General features: G+C 38.0%; 1 protein-coding gene across 1 annotated transcript in view; it reads right to left on the bottom strand.

Moving 5' to 3' along the window:
* Positions 1–5602: 5602 nt before the first annotated feature.
* Positions 5603–14860, bottom strand: part of LOC137368823 (low-density lipoprotein receptor-related protein 1-like) — a 61188-nt gene continuing 51930 nt past the window's right edge. The window contains 15 exon segments of the mRNA XM_068029028.1: positions 5603–5724; positions 5916–5990; positions 6537–6653; positions 7394–7534; positions 8135–8273; positions 8691–8830; positions 8909–9027; positions 9900–10124; positions 10283–10454; positions 11114–11239; positions 11311–11430; positions 11964–12096; positions 12098–12282; positions 13086–13457; positions 14520–14642. Of these exon segments, the coding sequence (XP_067885129.1) occupies positions 5603–5724; positions 5916–5990; positions 6537–6653; positions 7394–7534; positions 8135–8273; positions 8691–8830; positions 8909–9027; positions 9900–10124; positions 10283–10454; positions 11114–11239; positions 11311–11430; positions 11964–12096; positions 12098–12282; positions 13086–13457; positions 14520–14642 (2309 nt within the window).

The raw sequence follows: 14860 nt of genomic DNA, 5'->3' as shown, positions 1-14860 counted from the left end.
GAACAAGAGGGGATCTCAGAAACCTATAAAATTCTTAATAGGTCTAGACAGGCTAGATGCAGGGAGGATGTTCCGATGACTGGGGAGTCCAGAAACCAGGGGCCAGTCTCAGGATACCGGGTATGCCATTTAGAATGGAGATAAGAAATTTCTTCAGAGGATGGTGAACCTGTGGAATTATCTACTGCAGAAGGCAGCAGAGGCCAGGTCATTAAATATATTCAAGAAGGAGATAGATATATTTCTTAATGCCACAGGGATATGGAGAGAAAAAGTGGAAACAGGATATTGAATTAGATGATCAACCACGATCTTGGAGTGGGCCAAATGGTCTACTCCTGCCCCTATTTTTGTTTATGTTATTACCACTTTGAGGTTCTGCTTCTTAATTTGGTGCCCAGTTTCTCACACTATGCAGAACCCCTTTCCTTGTCCTGCCTTTGTTGGTGGTACCTACATGAACCATGAGTGGATCCTCCCACTATATGTTCTTCTCCAGCCTGAGCAGATGTCCTAAACCCTGGCACCAGGCAGGCAAGACAGCTGTCTAGACAGAGAAAAGACTAGTGGACAACTTAAAGTTCCCATTTATAAAAACAGTTTAAAAAAAGTCAAAGGGATGAACCAATTAGGGACCAAAAGGAGACAGAGGGTGTGGCAGGGGTACAAAATGAGTAACAAGAAATGCTGGAACCACTCAGGTCTGGCAGCATCTGTGGAAAGAGAAGCAGAGTTAACGTTTCGGGTCACTGACCCAAAGTTTCCCTTGAGAAGGTGATGAGCTGTATTTTTGAACTGCTGCAGTCCATTTGGGGCCGGGGGGGGGGGGGGGGGTGGGGGTGCGGTTTACACCCACAGTGCTGTTTAGAGAGAGTTCTAGGATTTTGACCCAGTGACAAAGAAATGGTGACAGAATTCCAAGTCAGGATAGTGTGCGCCTTGGAGGGGAACTCACAGGTGGTGGTTTTATGCATCTACTGGTACAATTCTCATATGGTATAATTAGAGGGCACAGGAAAGGAGAGCTGGGACTTTTAGATCAATCTTTGAAAACATGGGATTGTAGGCTTGGTAAAAAAGGAGGGATAGAGTACAAAAACAAGGAAGTCATGTTCAAAAAGCTAGTTAGGCCTCAGGTTGGAGTATTGACCAATTCTAGACATCATAGTTAAAGAGGAATGTCAAGGCCTTGGAGTAAAAGGGATTAGAATGGTACCACAGTTGAGAACTTCAGTTAGGAAGAGATCAGAGGTGGTGAGATTGCCTACAGTAGAGGCAGATATTTAACAGTTGTACAAAATTATGGGGCTTTAAGAAACTTTCCACTGGCAGGAGGGGTGGTAGTCAGAGGACAGGTTTAAAGGTAATTGGCATTGGCTCCAATCTGATTCTATGACTAAAAAAAGCAGAGTATTACATTCAGGCAGCATATTTTAGAAAGGGTGGTAGAAGTAGGTCCAATGGTTACTTTCAAAAAAGGGAATTGAATACATACTTGAAGGGAAAACAATTGCAAGGCTATGGGGTGGGGAGGAAAAAAGTTGTAGGGGAATGAGACTTAACATGATAGCTCTTTAAGAGAACTGCCCAATGGTGGCCTTCTGTGCTGATTAATATGTACAAGCCATTCAGTGCAATAGCTAAATACTGTAGATGCTGTTAATGATAAACTGCTGGAAATAGTCAGGCAATATTTGTTGTTATTGTTGCAGGTGAAACAAACTTTCAGGCCCCACAGATGCTGCCTGACAAGTATTTCCAGAATGTGTACAAATTAGTTGATGTGTTGAGTTTACACAAATCCAGTTCCAAGAGGCTTGGTTCCCCAAAAGTACAAATTTGAGCACTACAAAATTGTAATCCAGTTGCACATGTAGCAATGGAATATTGTACACTAGACCATCAGGCACAGGAACAAAAACAATGACATACTTGATTTCTATTTTCTTGAATGCTAGTTTATGGCTAGTGCATAAGAGTCTACTAGAACAGCTGTAGATTGACTATGTCTATTGCCAGTAAAGGGTAGGAATATTTTGACCAAATAGAAGTTTGTGCACATCCTTTGTAGTGGCTCTAGTTCAGGTCAGGACCAGTAATTCAGTGCTTTGATAAAGGCAGGAAGGACAACTTTTGAAATAAAAAATTGCTGAATTTATAAATTTAAAAGAACCTCTTAATTAAAAAGCATTGCAGTGGTCAGGGTTAAGCCAGAAACTCTGCAGTGGTCATTGATATTAAAATTTAGACCATTAAAATCAAGCTTCATTAGTACTTTGCAGGAGCAGCCAGTTACTTCATCTGCAGACAATGCTAGTTCCACTTCCTTAGCTTTCCCCTTGCAGAAAAAAGCCACCCAATTTGCACTACACCATATAACCAAAAAGGTCAATGAGCCACCGTTCAGTAGTGAATCAAGTTAAACATTTCTATAGTGCCTTTCATAATCAGGATGTTCCAAAGCAGTTACAGCCAATTGAGTACTTTTGGAAAGTTACGAAATGAAGGAAACCAATGCAAACAACTGGGCCTCAATTAATGACTGGATAACCTGTTTAGTGATGGAGGGATAACCATTAGCTGGGATCAGGGAAACTCCAAGCCATTAAATATCATGGGATCTTTCAACTCAAGGGAAAATGGCAATTTGGTCTAGTGGCTTACTAGAAGAGCACCTCAAATTGCACTACTCAGTAATGCATGGAGGGTTAGCCTAGATTTTGTACTTCATTTGCTGGTGGGTTTGAACACACATCCTTCTGATTTGGATCAAAGAGTGCCACCACTAAAGCACTTAAATATCTAGCAATAAATATGCAGCCCTTAAAATAATTTTTCCAATGTTGCTTGCAGTCCACAAATAGTTGCTGCACTTCCTACAGTACAACTTTCTGAAGTGTAGTTATTGTTAATTGTTTTTGGAATTCAAGTTTGTGACATGCTAAATAGGCACAGGCTTAGACAAAAGCTCCAGAACTGTTTTTTGGGTGGTGGGGGGGGGGGGGGGGGTGGTTTGGAGGAAAGCAAAAAAAAAAAATTGTATTACTAAATAAAACAGTTTTAACATTTAAACTTTATCTAAACCCTTATAGTATGGTAAAGTGGGAAAACTTAGAAAATAGGGCACTATATATAGACACTATGGCTAGAAATTTACACTATGCCAATGAGGGAGATAGCATAAAATGGAGTGGAGGCTCCAGGAGGCTTTTCTGACCGGCTTCTGCCTCAACCACCCTTTACATAGGGCAGGGTGGGTGAAAAACAGTTCTGAAGGGTCACTGACCCGAAATGTTAACTGCTTCTCTTTCCACAGATGCTGCCAGACCTGCTGAGTGGTTCCAGCATTTCTTGTTTTTAAAAACCTTAAAAAGGAGTTTGGTGAACCTTTGTTCCGCTCCCTCTATGGAAAGTATCTTTAAGGAAACCAAAACTGCACAATATTCCAGGTGCAGTTTCACCAAGGCTCTATGCAAGACATCTTTACTCAAATCCTAATAAAAAGTAGACTTACCACTTGCCTTAATTGTTTGCTTTCATTGAAGCATGAACAAGGACACCCAAATCCCTTTTTGAAATTCAACACTTTGCAGCCTTTTACCATTTAAGAAATACTCTTCCTACTAAAGTGGATAAATTCATTTCTCCACATTGTATTCAATCTGCCAAATTTTTGCCTGCTTGCTTAGCCTCTCAAATCCCATTGAAGCGTCTTTGCCTCTTTCTCTTCAGTTTGGTTATCTGCAAATTTTGAAGTTACATTTAACCTCCATTTCCAAATATTTGATAGATTGTGAATAGCTGGACCCCCCCCCCCACCCTCCCTTAAAAGCACTGATCCTTGTGGAACTCCACATGTACCAGCCTGCCAATCTGAAAATTGCCTATTTATTTCTACTGCTTTGTCCATTAGCCAGTTCTCAATCCATGCCAGTATATTACCCAATTCCATGTGCTCTAGCTTTACTAACCTCTTCTGTGGGACATTGCCACATCCCCAGTTCCCCTTTATCTATGGTACAATTAACTCTAGTTTGTCAAACCAGATGTCCCTTTCATAAAAATTGGCTAGTCAACATGGATTTTAGTACATGTCCTGTTATCTCATTATAGATTTTAGCATTTTTCCCCAAAGCTGTTGCTAGGGGAACAGGTCTGTAGTTCCCAGTTTTCTTAAATGGTGGGGTTACAACTGCCACCTTCCAAAGTGCAGGAAGGATTGTAGAGTCTATAAATTAAAAATCACCAATGCATCTCTAGCCACTTTTTTCCAATCTGGAATGTAGATAATGTCATGGGGATTTGCTTGTACTTCAAATATTTAGCAGTTTATTTACACTAGTCCTTTGATCCTCCATTAGTTCTGGAGGTTTAGTATTTTCCTCAAGTGTTAGTTTCTCTGCCATTTCCTTATTCCCATTATAAATTCTGACTACTTGTAATAGACACACATTTGTTGTTGCTAATGTTTTTCTTTTACATACCTATAAAAAGTCAGTCCATTTTCATCTTTGTTTACTCAATCTATTCTTAATTTTTCTTGTCCTCCTTTGCAGAATTCTAAGATGCTACCAATCCACAGGCTTTTTGACAACTTTATATACTCCCTTTAAGTTTAATACAATCAATTTGTTAGCCATGTGGAGCACTTTGCTTTAATGCACAAACACAGCAAGGATGTACAACTAACAAGTTACTTGGAGCTTAAAGATTTTATATAATTTGGTGCTACAACTGATTTGGCCCCCTGGATTACCAATTCCTCACCAACCCCTCATGTATGCATATGTGGAAAGATTACAATTGACTTCATCCATCAAGGATATGGCCATGTCACTAAAAACTGCTACCACATTTGAACTATGTTTGCAGCATGTACCTCAAGATATGCAATAGTGGTGCAGATACACAACTCCCTCACTAAAATCCAATTCACACAAGACATTCATTTCTTTCTACCTGCATATGCTGGTGTGAAAAGTGAAACAAATACTTCCAATTCTTTACACAGGGAAGCAAAAATTCTACATCTATTTTTGAAAATGTAAATATTCAAAGGCTGGTCCATTGGAAACAAATGGAGAATACTTTGATACTAGAAGATGACAAGAGTTGCCAGCTGAGGCTCAGTTACAAGCAATTCTTCCACCATCACTATGGAAGATCAAATTGGCTTTCACATTTCCTCCAGGTAATTGAACAGCTTAAAAGCAAGTTCAATAATCTAGTGATCTCTTAAATTCCCCATCATTTGAATGTTTCCCTCCCCTTTAAAATGTTAACTTTTCCTCAAGTCCTGCTGCAGCTCATGTCTAAGGGACAATATTTGAGTCAAGAGCATTGTTAGCAAACTATCCAGCTGCAGGGATTACCAATAAGCCAGATACCATATATCTGAAGCACATGTACAGGAACTGGGATTCACTGGATATTAGTGAGCAAACTGGATTTTGCTTTTTGGGGGGAAAAAAAATGATCAAAACCAAATTACAATGTGGCAACCAAGTTCAGAATTAATCTTGGTTTAGAAGGTGACAACTCATGTGAAAGTAATGAATTTACCCAGATAGAAACTAGACAAATTCCAGTTACAAATTAAAGTTTATTTGTTGGTTAAATCTTTATGCTGAAAGACTGGGTTCTCAAAACTAGTGTATCGCAGGTTCTTCTTTTGCCAGGTTTGCCAATTAAAGTAGGCAACGACACCAGCAATGGTCAAAAGAGCTGAAATTTAAAAAAAATTAGTATTAGGCAGCCAAGTCAAATTTGACAAAAGTTAAGTGACTAGTAGCTTGATACTTGCATCAAATGTTAGAAAACCAACAACTTTAATACAAATTAATGACACATGCATTACTGGATAAAACACTTGTTAAAGGCAATTAAGAGTCAAAAAAAAAGTCAAAACATCTCACCAATAACAAAGATGACCCAAATAGCAATAGATCCTCTCTTTGACTGGTTCTCAAGAGAAGCACTTGAATTCACATCTGAAATGAAAGTGTTTTAAATATTCCATACACAAGTGACTCAAAAATGTCAAGAGTTCAAAATGCTACACAATTTGAGAAAGCACCTGGGTCAGAGTGCACAATGGGAGCCAATTACATAATCATGGAAATCTTTTCTACATAGGCCAAGTAGAATAAAGTACTGGAGCAATCTGGTGTAACTAGCTTTACTTTTAACCAAATTAACCACAAATGGCAATCGAAGTTTTCACTTTACCCTCCAACTACAGCAAAAAAGTTGGCCAAAGTAAATCTAGAATTTGTAGAATGCTCTGAATATACCAGGTTGCCACAAATGGTTTTAGCTTTATTGCTTAAATAGGTTATTAAAATCCCTGAGGTGCAGTTAAATTCCATTTTCAACAAAGTATTTGAAACATTAGGTTCCTTTGTTTGAGTTTTCTGGGATTAATGCCAAATGTAGAAGATAAGGTGGGGTCATTTTCAAAGCTACTTAATTACTGTAGGAAAAATATATAGTTTCACATTAAAATGCATCCATGCTGCTAGTCAATTCTGTATTACCTCCAGAAGTAGCCACGATTGTTGGCAATACAGTATTTAAACTGAAGGAAAATTCTTCTGAGGCAGCACTTGAAGCCACTGTAGACAAATTTGCTGGTAAAGTTGCATGTGCAGTTACTGTAAAAAAAAAAGGAACCAGATCAGTAGTGAGTTCAATATGGAAAGCAAGCTTAAAATCATACTGTGAGCACAATTCTCATTCAAGGGTAGCCACCCATAGTTGCGAAAACAACAAGTTAGTTAAGCTACACCTTTAAGTGCCAACTATTTGGCTAGATCACAATATCAAGCAAAACCAAGCCTTCAAGCAGTTTCAATTGGTTGTTTGCACCTTGAAGTGCAATAAATGATTGCATGCAAAATGACTCCCGTTCAGCTGTCTCCCTCTTCCCTGTGAAAATGAGCTATCGGTTCTAAAGAAATGGTTAATTGCAAGTAGTGGCTAAGTGGAGACTTCAGGTGCTCTGCATCAAGTCAAATTTGCATTGAATGAGTTTTATTGTCCAGTGTATAATGGACAAGTCAACACATTCACTATAAGCATTAGGGAGACAGAGCAGCCTCATGACTATTTTCATAAGCCATTAGACTGCTAATGCCATTTTGAACCAGTACAAGTTAATACTTCAGTCTACAACATGACTTTATACTTGCAAATACAAGTGTAACATTACAGCTGAATCATGTTAAATTGTGTCTAATGCTAGTCGGAAATTCATTTTGCTTCTTTAGCCCATCTATTGGTTAGATGTTGCAGACTGGAACAAATTTTGGGTGCCTAGTATTTCTGCAGATACTATGAGGTTATGAAAAAAATCAGTCAACTTCAGTTGGAAGTGACAGGTTAGGAAACATACCTGGGTGGCACTGCTGTTCATCATTCCTCAACTCCATTCCAGATGGACACACACAAGTATATTTTGCTGAGTGACTGTTAATTTGAGGAGCAGGAAGACACATGTGTTCACAGGCTCCATACTGTTTACACCAGTTTTTTCCTGGGAATAAAAAGTTGCATGTAAAATCAAATTTGTGAAATAAAAGCTCCAGTTCATTGGTGTATGTTTGCAATTCAGAGATAACTTAATTTTGGTTCTGGTTTAAGAAAAATGAAGTCTCAATGGAATATACAGAGTACAACAGTACCAAGTCTCCATGCAGGAGGTCTTAACATATGGACTTCACAAACTGGAAACACCAGGTGTTTATAGTTTTAGCATTTAACAAATCAATTTGCAGAACATTTGTACTGTTTCTCAATTGGAAGTCAGCTGAATGTTTGACTCTATCCTTTCCCCAATTTGGGCCCAGATTTAATGTATAAATCAATTCTTAGGAAAACAATTCAGTCCTAACAGATCACCCCAGAATACAGAAGCATAGCGAATCTAAAACTCAGACGGAGCCCACATTATGGAAATGCAGAAAAAAAAACAGACCCACAAAGCTGCCAGTTGACTGCTTATGGCTTAATGCCAGGATTATGAAGTGAAAATGCCCCATAGCAGTAAATTGAATATCAGAAGAGCGAGCCAAAATATTTGCATGAAAAAAAAAGGGCTGAATTTCATTTTCCGATCGCATTCTAGATTTCTTACCAGGTGCCTGCATTAGCTCATGATAAACCATGAGGTCTTGAGGTTCAACATTTGAGGCTAAAACCTTAATGTTATTTCCAGTATACTTGTTGGCTTCATAAATTGCTTTGTTCTCTTCATCAGCCCAGAATACATGGTCCTGGAAATACATTCAAGCTTTATGAAAGTTGTCATTTAAATTTAAACATGCACTTTTTTTGCATGTACAGTTGCTAGTGCAATCTAAATTGCACTAGTTTGAGGATGTAGCTTATCAAAGCAGAAAGTAGGCTAGTTATAATATTCTAATTTTTTTGAACAGCTTATTCATTTTTGAAAATTTTAATTTTCACAATTTCTGGTGTTTCTTACCCCCTCTTAATTTGAAGCAGGAATTCTGCATTTGGCTTTACATCTCAGCACATCTAAAATGCAACTTCCTAGTCTGAGAAGCTGCATTCCATTCTTTAGAATTGCTTATTCATAGATGCAAGATGGTACACAATCTTTGTAGCTAGAATACAAGTGTTGCCATCCACATCTCAAATTGTGCTAAAACTAATGCATGCATGATTACCTCAAATAATCCAACAGCACTGGGATGTGCAAGGAATTCCTGCGACTGCAATACCGTTCTTCTATTCTGACCATTTAAGTCCACACTTGATAACACATGCAACTTTGCATCTATCCAATAGAGACGGCTTTTCACAAGATCTGTGGATTTGAAGCATTTTTAGAAGCTTGCAATAAAATCTACCTTTAAAACTACCTTACCAAAAAGGTGACTCTTACCAAGTGCTATGCCAATTGGCCACTGAATCTTGGCAGCAACTACAAGTTGGCGGTTCACACCATTCATGCCTGCTTTTTCAATCTTTGCTGGGACACCCCAATCTGACCAGTAAATAAATCTTTAAAGCAAACAGATCACAATTAAAAACAGATATCCTTGAAGTGCCCTAGTAATTGCTTTACTGTCCTTAAACAAAAAATTTAAGACAAGCTTTTACACTATTTAACACAAAGACCCTTTGCAACATTTTTATAAAACCTCCCTACCCCTCTACCTTGCTTCCCTCCTTTAAAGATACTCAAAACATAATTGACCAAGCTTTTGGCCATCTGACCCAATATCTCCTTTTGTAGCTTAGTATCATATTTTGTTTAATGTTCCCATGAAGTACTTTGGATGTTTTACTTTAAAAAAAAAGTGTGTTCATAACATTTAATGGTTTAATAACCATTTAAAATGGATGGCTTGATCAAACAAGATGCATAATAGCATTTGCTGGCTCACCAGATTACTAAAAAGATAGTTCTAGCAAGTTGAACTGTTAATTGTGTTGTGAAAGTTGGTAGACTATTACTGAATGGAGTAATAACCAGGATCTGAAGTGTCAATTCTCCAGCTAATCTAATACACACTTGTACAGAAGCAGAGGTTATCCATGTATAAACATCTACTCTTGCTGTCATTCACTTTGGCTAATTCCAGTCTTTAATTTCCACCTTGTGCTTTAGTAGGACAGGAATTTTGTCCATGGCTTTTTGACTGACCTCAACGCCCTTCAATCACAAGACAAACTGAATGTCCAAGTCAAATGATAGAAAGTCTCCATTCTGGATTTTAAAATTAGTACAATACTGCAGATATTCAAACCAAAAACTAATTCAATGCCAGAATGACATGGTCTTGAAAAATTTAAACTACAGCAAAAGTGCACTGAGTATCTATTTTTGCAGGTACCCTTTTGTATTATTCATACAATGCATGAATCAATACCCTGAAAATGGATCAACTGCTACAGAAGCTGGTTCCTGGAGGTCAGTGTCAAAGAGGATCTTCTTTTTGGTTCCATCAAATGTTACCACAGATAGAGTTTTAGTGCCACGATCAGTCCAGTAGACATGCTTGTAGATCCAATCCACTGCAATTCCCACAGGGATTTGCAAATCACCAATGACTTTGTAAACACTAGCTTCACCTTCCCATTTATTCACAGGCATACTGCAAGAGAATGAGTACAAAGTAGTTAAAGCAAACTTTATTGGTCTATTTGGAACCAAGTCATTTAACTGTTCAAGGCTCCTGGCAATTCCAACAATTGAATTGCCATGTGGTATACTGAAAACAATAGAAAGGTTTAACAGAATAGCATCTATTACCTGAAGATTGCTCGCTGGCCCAAGTCAACCCAAAAGATTTTCTGTTCTGCAATGTCAGCATCCAGTGCTACTGCATTCTTTTGCTGCACAGCTACCTTTGTGTACTCTTGGTGATGCAGTCCTAGCTTTCTAATGTCATGGCGATTGGTGAAGATCAAATGTGGTTCTTTGCCTACAGTCAGTTCAAAAAAGGTTCATCACTAATGAAATCCCACTTTAGAAAAAAGGAAGCAGCATGGTTAGAGTTAAAATCTGGCATTCAAAAGTAACCAAAATGGATTTCTGCATTGCTTGTGAAACCAAATCAATTTATTTGAACAGAATGTATTAAAGGGAAATGCCATTCTTCCAAATTCTAGATGTAGCCAAAGATTAAAGCATTAAATAATTTGATATGTCAGATGCTTAACTGTTAACTTGCTATTTTACTGAAGTTAGTAACAGGTGCCTGTCTTTAAAGAGTTTAAATCTGCAAGAGAAAGGAAACATCTTGAATGAGCATTGAGATTAAATTTGTTCAGTATTTCATGTTCATTTGGAGAGTCAGTAATTCAGGAAAATGAAAAAACTATGGAATGATAATTGAATAATGAAGCAAATGTTAAAGGTCTCCTGAAACACTTCAAATCCTTGAAGCTGAATTAATGGGGTGGAGCAGGGTGGAAGAGGGGATGTAAAGAGCCAAAATATTAGGCTCTGGAACCAAGTGTCAATTTATTATCTGAACACCACGTGCTAACAAGTTACAAGCAGCATAGAAATATCTACTAAGGTCAAACATTGACTTGGATATATCCATATTACATTCTTGTTTCACAAGCTTTTACTTGCCTAATGCCTTGCAAGCTCCATTAGCTGGATCTATGCGATATCCTGCATTACATTCACATTTATAACTTCCTTCTGTATTTATACAAATTTGACTGCAGGAGCCAGGATTATGGCACTCATTGATGTCTGGAAAGAAAAAATACATTAGCTTCCAAGAAGATTTTTCTAAATAAGGAAATGTCAAAATGTCAACTTACCTTGACAGGTTTTCTTGTCAATTAATTCAAAACCAATAGGGCATTCACATTCATAACCAATGACAAGATCCTGGCAGATGTGAGAGCAACCTCCATTCTTCTTCAAACACTCATTTTGGTCTAGAAAATAAAACCCTCAGTTACAAGTATTCATTGCACACAACTTTTAAAAAACCCTCCAAGCAGACTTTTCAATACACCAATTTGTTAAACTCTAGCATTTTCATGTATGCAGAGCAATTTCAATTTGGTGCTTAATATCTGATCAACCATATACCAAGAATGGATGCCACATTTTTTTGTCAGAGAGATGAAATTTAAACAAAAGGAATTTATGAACCATTAATTGAAATCCAAGAAAATGTATTACTCAGGAGAACAATTCAGTGATTACTCTAGTGTGCACAGTTGAATGTGCTCAATATACAGGATTGAACCTACTTGCAGCAACAAACAGATCAACATTTTAGGTGCAAACCTGTCAGAGGCAAAGCTAAGCAGTGTCTGCTTAACTCAGTTCTGATGCAATATAGATTACTTTCTTTATGGCCCTTTGGCAGTTCTAACTTTTCTTTATATACTTTGTGTTCGGTGGACCAGGATGCCATTTTATTGGTAAAAAGATTATATTTCTATAGCACTAATTCACTTACTACATTTATCAAGCTCATCACTCCAGTCCTTGCAGTCCTGCTTGTGGTTGCATACTAGGGTGATATTTATGCATTCTCCACTTCGACATTTGAAGTCAGTAGGCCCAGTGCATTCTGAAACTGGAGCAGAAAAAACAGCACATTGGAACATTTGCATGATTGCATTACCCAAAAGGTAATAATCATATTGACTTACTTTTCTTACAATGGAGTTCATCACTACCATCATTACAGTCCCTAAATTGATTGCACTTCTTATTTCCAGGGATGCAATCACCATCATTACATCGGAAGTGATCAGGTCTACATGTCCGAGCAGCTGAAAAATTAAGATGGAGGTATTCGTTCAGTTTATGAATGGAAAGATCACTGGTTTTCAAAATGCAGTCCTAGACTCAATCTAGAAAGGACACCAAGGCTACTTTTTTTTTTTTTAATACTAGTCAGCCATTGACCAAAATCAGCATGTCTTTTTTGGCTAAAAAAAAACACAACTTTGTATTTTCAACAGTCAATACAGATGCCACACTACTTGCACAAAATTCAGGCTCACCGGATGGGGTAATTAGCAAAGATGGTGGATTGGTTGAATAAACTGGTCATTTTTAGGTTGGGAGAATGTAACTAGGTTACTGCAAGGATCAGTGCTTGGGGTTCAGTTATTAATCTATGACTAATGAGGGGATTGAGTGCCATGTATCAAAGTTTGCTATCAAGTTAGATGGAAAAGTAAGCTGAGGGGGCTGTAAGGAATTATAGATAGCTTAGTGAGTGGGCAAAAATATGGTACATGGAATATGTGAGGAATTGTGAAGTTAACTTTGGAAGTGAAAATAGAAAAGCTGATTTAAAAAAAAAAGTGACTGGGAAAGCAAAATAGTATGTTAGTCCCTTTTCTGTAATGAAGGCTGTCATACAAGAGTAAGAAGTCTTACAATTATATAGGGCCTTGGAGAGACCACACCTGGAGTACAGTGTTATTTTGACCTTGCCAAAAGAAAGGAGACACTTGCCTTGGGAGGGAGAGCCGTGTGCAAGTGCATGCACACTCAACCAAGCAGAAAAAGTATGGCTGAAGTAAAAGAATCTGAAAATAAGGGGACTGCAAATAAATCTACTTACGGCAGTTAGCTTCATCACTTCCATCTTTGCAGTCAGCATCACCATCACAGTACCATCGGCGGTGGATACATTCACCTGAATCACAAAGGAACTCACTCGGAGAGCAGGCCATGGGAGGGGGGAAGGTGCGCCCACAGTGTTTTGGTGATTCATCAGATTTATCAGCACAATCCACATTGTTATCACACACCCAACTCAAGGGTATACATTCTGAACTATTGCATTGAAACTCATGAGTGCCACAGATAGATGAAGCACAGCCTTTTTCGTCACTTCCATCACTACAGTCATCCTCACCATTGCAGACAAATGACTTGGAAATGCATCTGCCACTGGAGCAAGTAAATTCTATTGCATTGCAAGTAATTTTACCTGAAAGAGAAAGTAACTTGTCATACCAGCTTTGTTGAATGACATTTCTTTAACCTACTGACTGGCATTTATGTTTGGAGAAATTGGGAACAGCCAAAAAAGGATGACTTTGCTAGTAGTTTAGGATGGCCACCTAATTTGCAATATTATCTGACATTGCAAGGCTTATGGAGGTGGAGACAAAACAGCTCCTCATTTCCCAGCAAAAACCAAGACTCAGCAAGTTTAAGGGAACAACCCATTTTAGAAATACTAACTTATGTTAGAGTTAGAGACGGTCATATGACAAGCCTCTCCCCATGTAGTCTTAAGCTGGTTTCTCTGCGAGAGAAGCTCTGGACTGACTTCTGCAGACCAATGTTTGTGGCAGGGGGGGGGCCTCTTTTAGCTTAGAAGCTTTGAACTCTGCCTGAGGAAATACAAAGACTGGAAAATTGCAGCAGTGTTGAATGGCAGAAGTATTGTAATAAATTTAAGTTATGTTAGACACAAGCCAAAAATCTTGCACAAGCCATAGATTAAATGCTAGTTCAAATAGAAACAGAAGGCAGGAAAGATAAAGTTGGTGTCATTTACTGTAATGAAATGTTGAGGCAGAAACTTGACATTTAGATTAAAGAAAAAAAAAGGGGTCAAAGGGATATGGGAATGAAGTGGGAAAGTGTTATAACTGTTACTGGTTTGGCTGCATGGCCAGCTATAACTCATTTCTATGGTTAAAAATTTCTAAACTGAAGCAGCCTTGGGTTCTTAGCACAAGTCTAGGTTGGAGAAATAGTGGAACGCTACATACAATTTGTCGTCAATGCCATTTAACTTGGCAGTGTACCTAGGCTGCAGGTTGCCATTGCTGCAACTTATTTGACTCTTATTAAAAAAGCTGAAAATTAAAATCATGATACTGCAGAGTTGCAATAGATTGGCTATAAATTTATATTAACTGTTGCAACTGAATTGAGTAGACTTAGTTTTTTTTCCATTTGGATTTCTCCACCACTGATGGCCTTACTTTCTCCACATTTGTGAAGACAAAAAAAAAAATGAACATTTTCTTCAACTTACCACAGCCAATCTCATCACCACCATTACTACAGTCCTTTTCACCATCACACTGCCAAGCAACAGGAATGCATTGAAGAGAGCCAGGACCACAGCTGATTTCATGGCCAGGACAGGTTGTTTTGTCTGAAAAAAAAAAATGTTCTCAATTCTATTTATTTCAGAAATAGTCAGTATTGGGTAGATGAAGGAAGGTGACAAGAATTCTTGATTAGCAATTGCTTGCATAAAAACCACTGACCAACAGTAAATAGAAAAAGGTTTGCAGAGTTAAGAAAAAAAGTGGACTCCCAGATGTTAGAGCATACAGTAGATGACAAAGGAAGCTTGTCAGAGCTCAAAAC

Source organism: Heterodontus francisci, chromosome 4 (assembly GCF_036365525.1).
Source record: "Heterodontus francisci isolate sHetFra1 chromosome 4, sHetFra1.hap1, whole genome shotgun sequence".
Classification (NCBI taxonomy): domain Eukaryota; kingdom Metazoa; phylum Chordata; class Chondrichthyes; order Heterodontiformes; family Heterodontidae; genus Heterodontus; species Heterodontus francisci.
The sequence above is the reverse complement of the archived record's forward strand: the minus strand, read 5'-3'. Positions and strand labels throughout refer to the sequence as shown.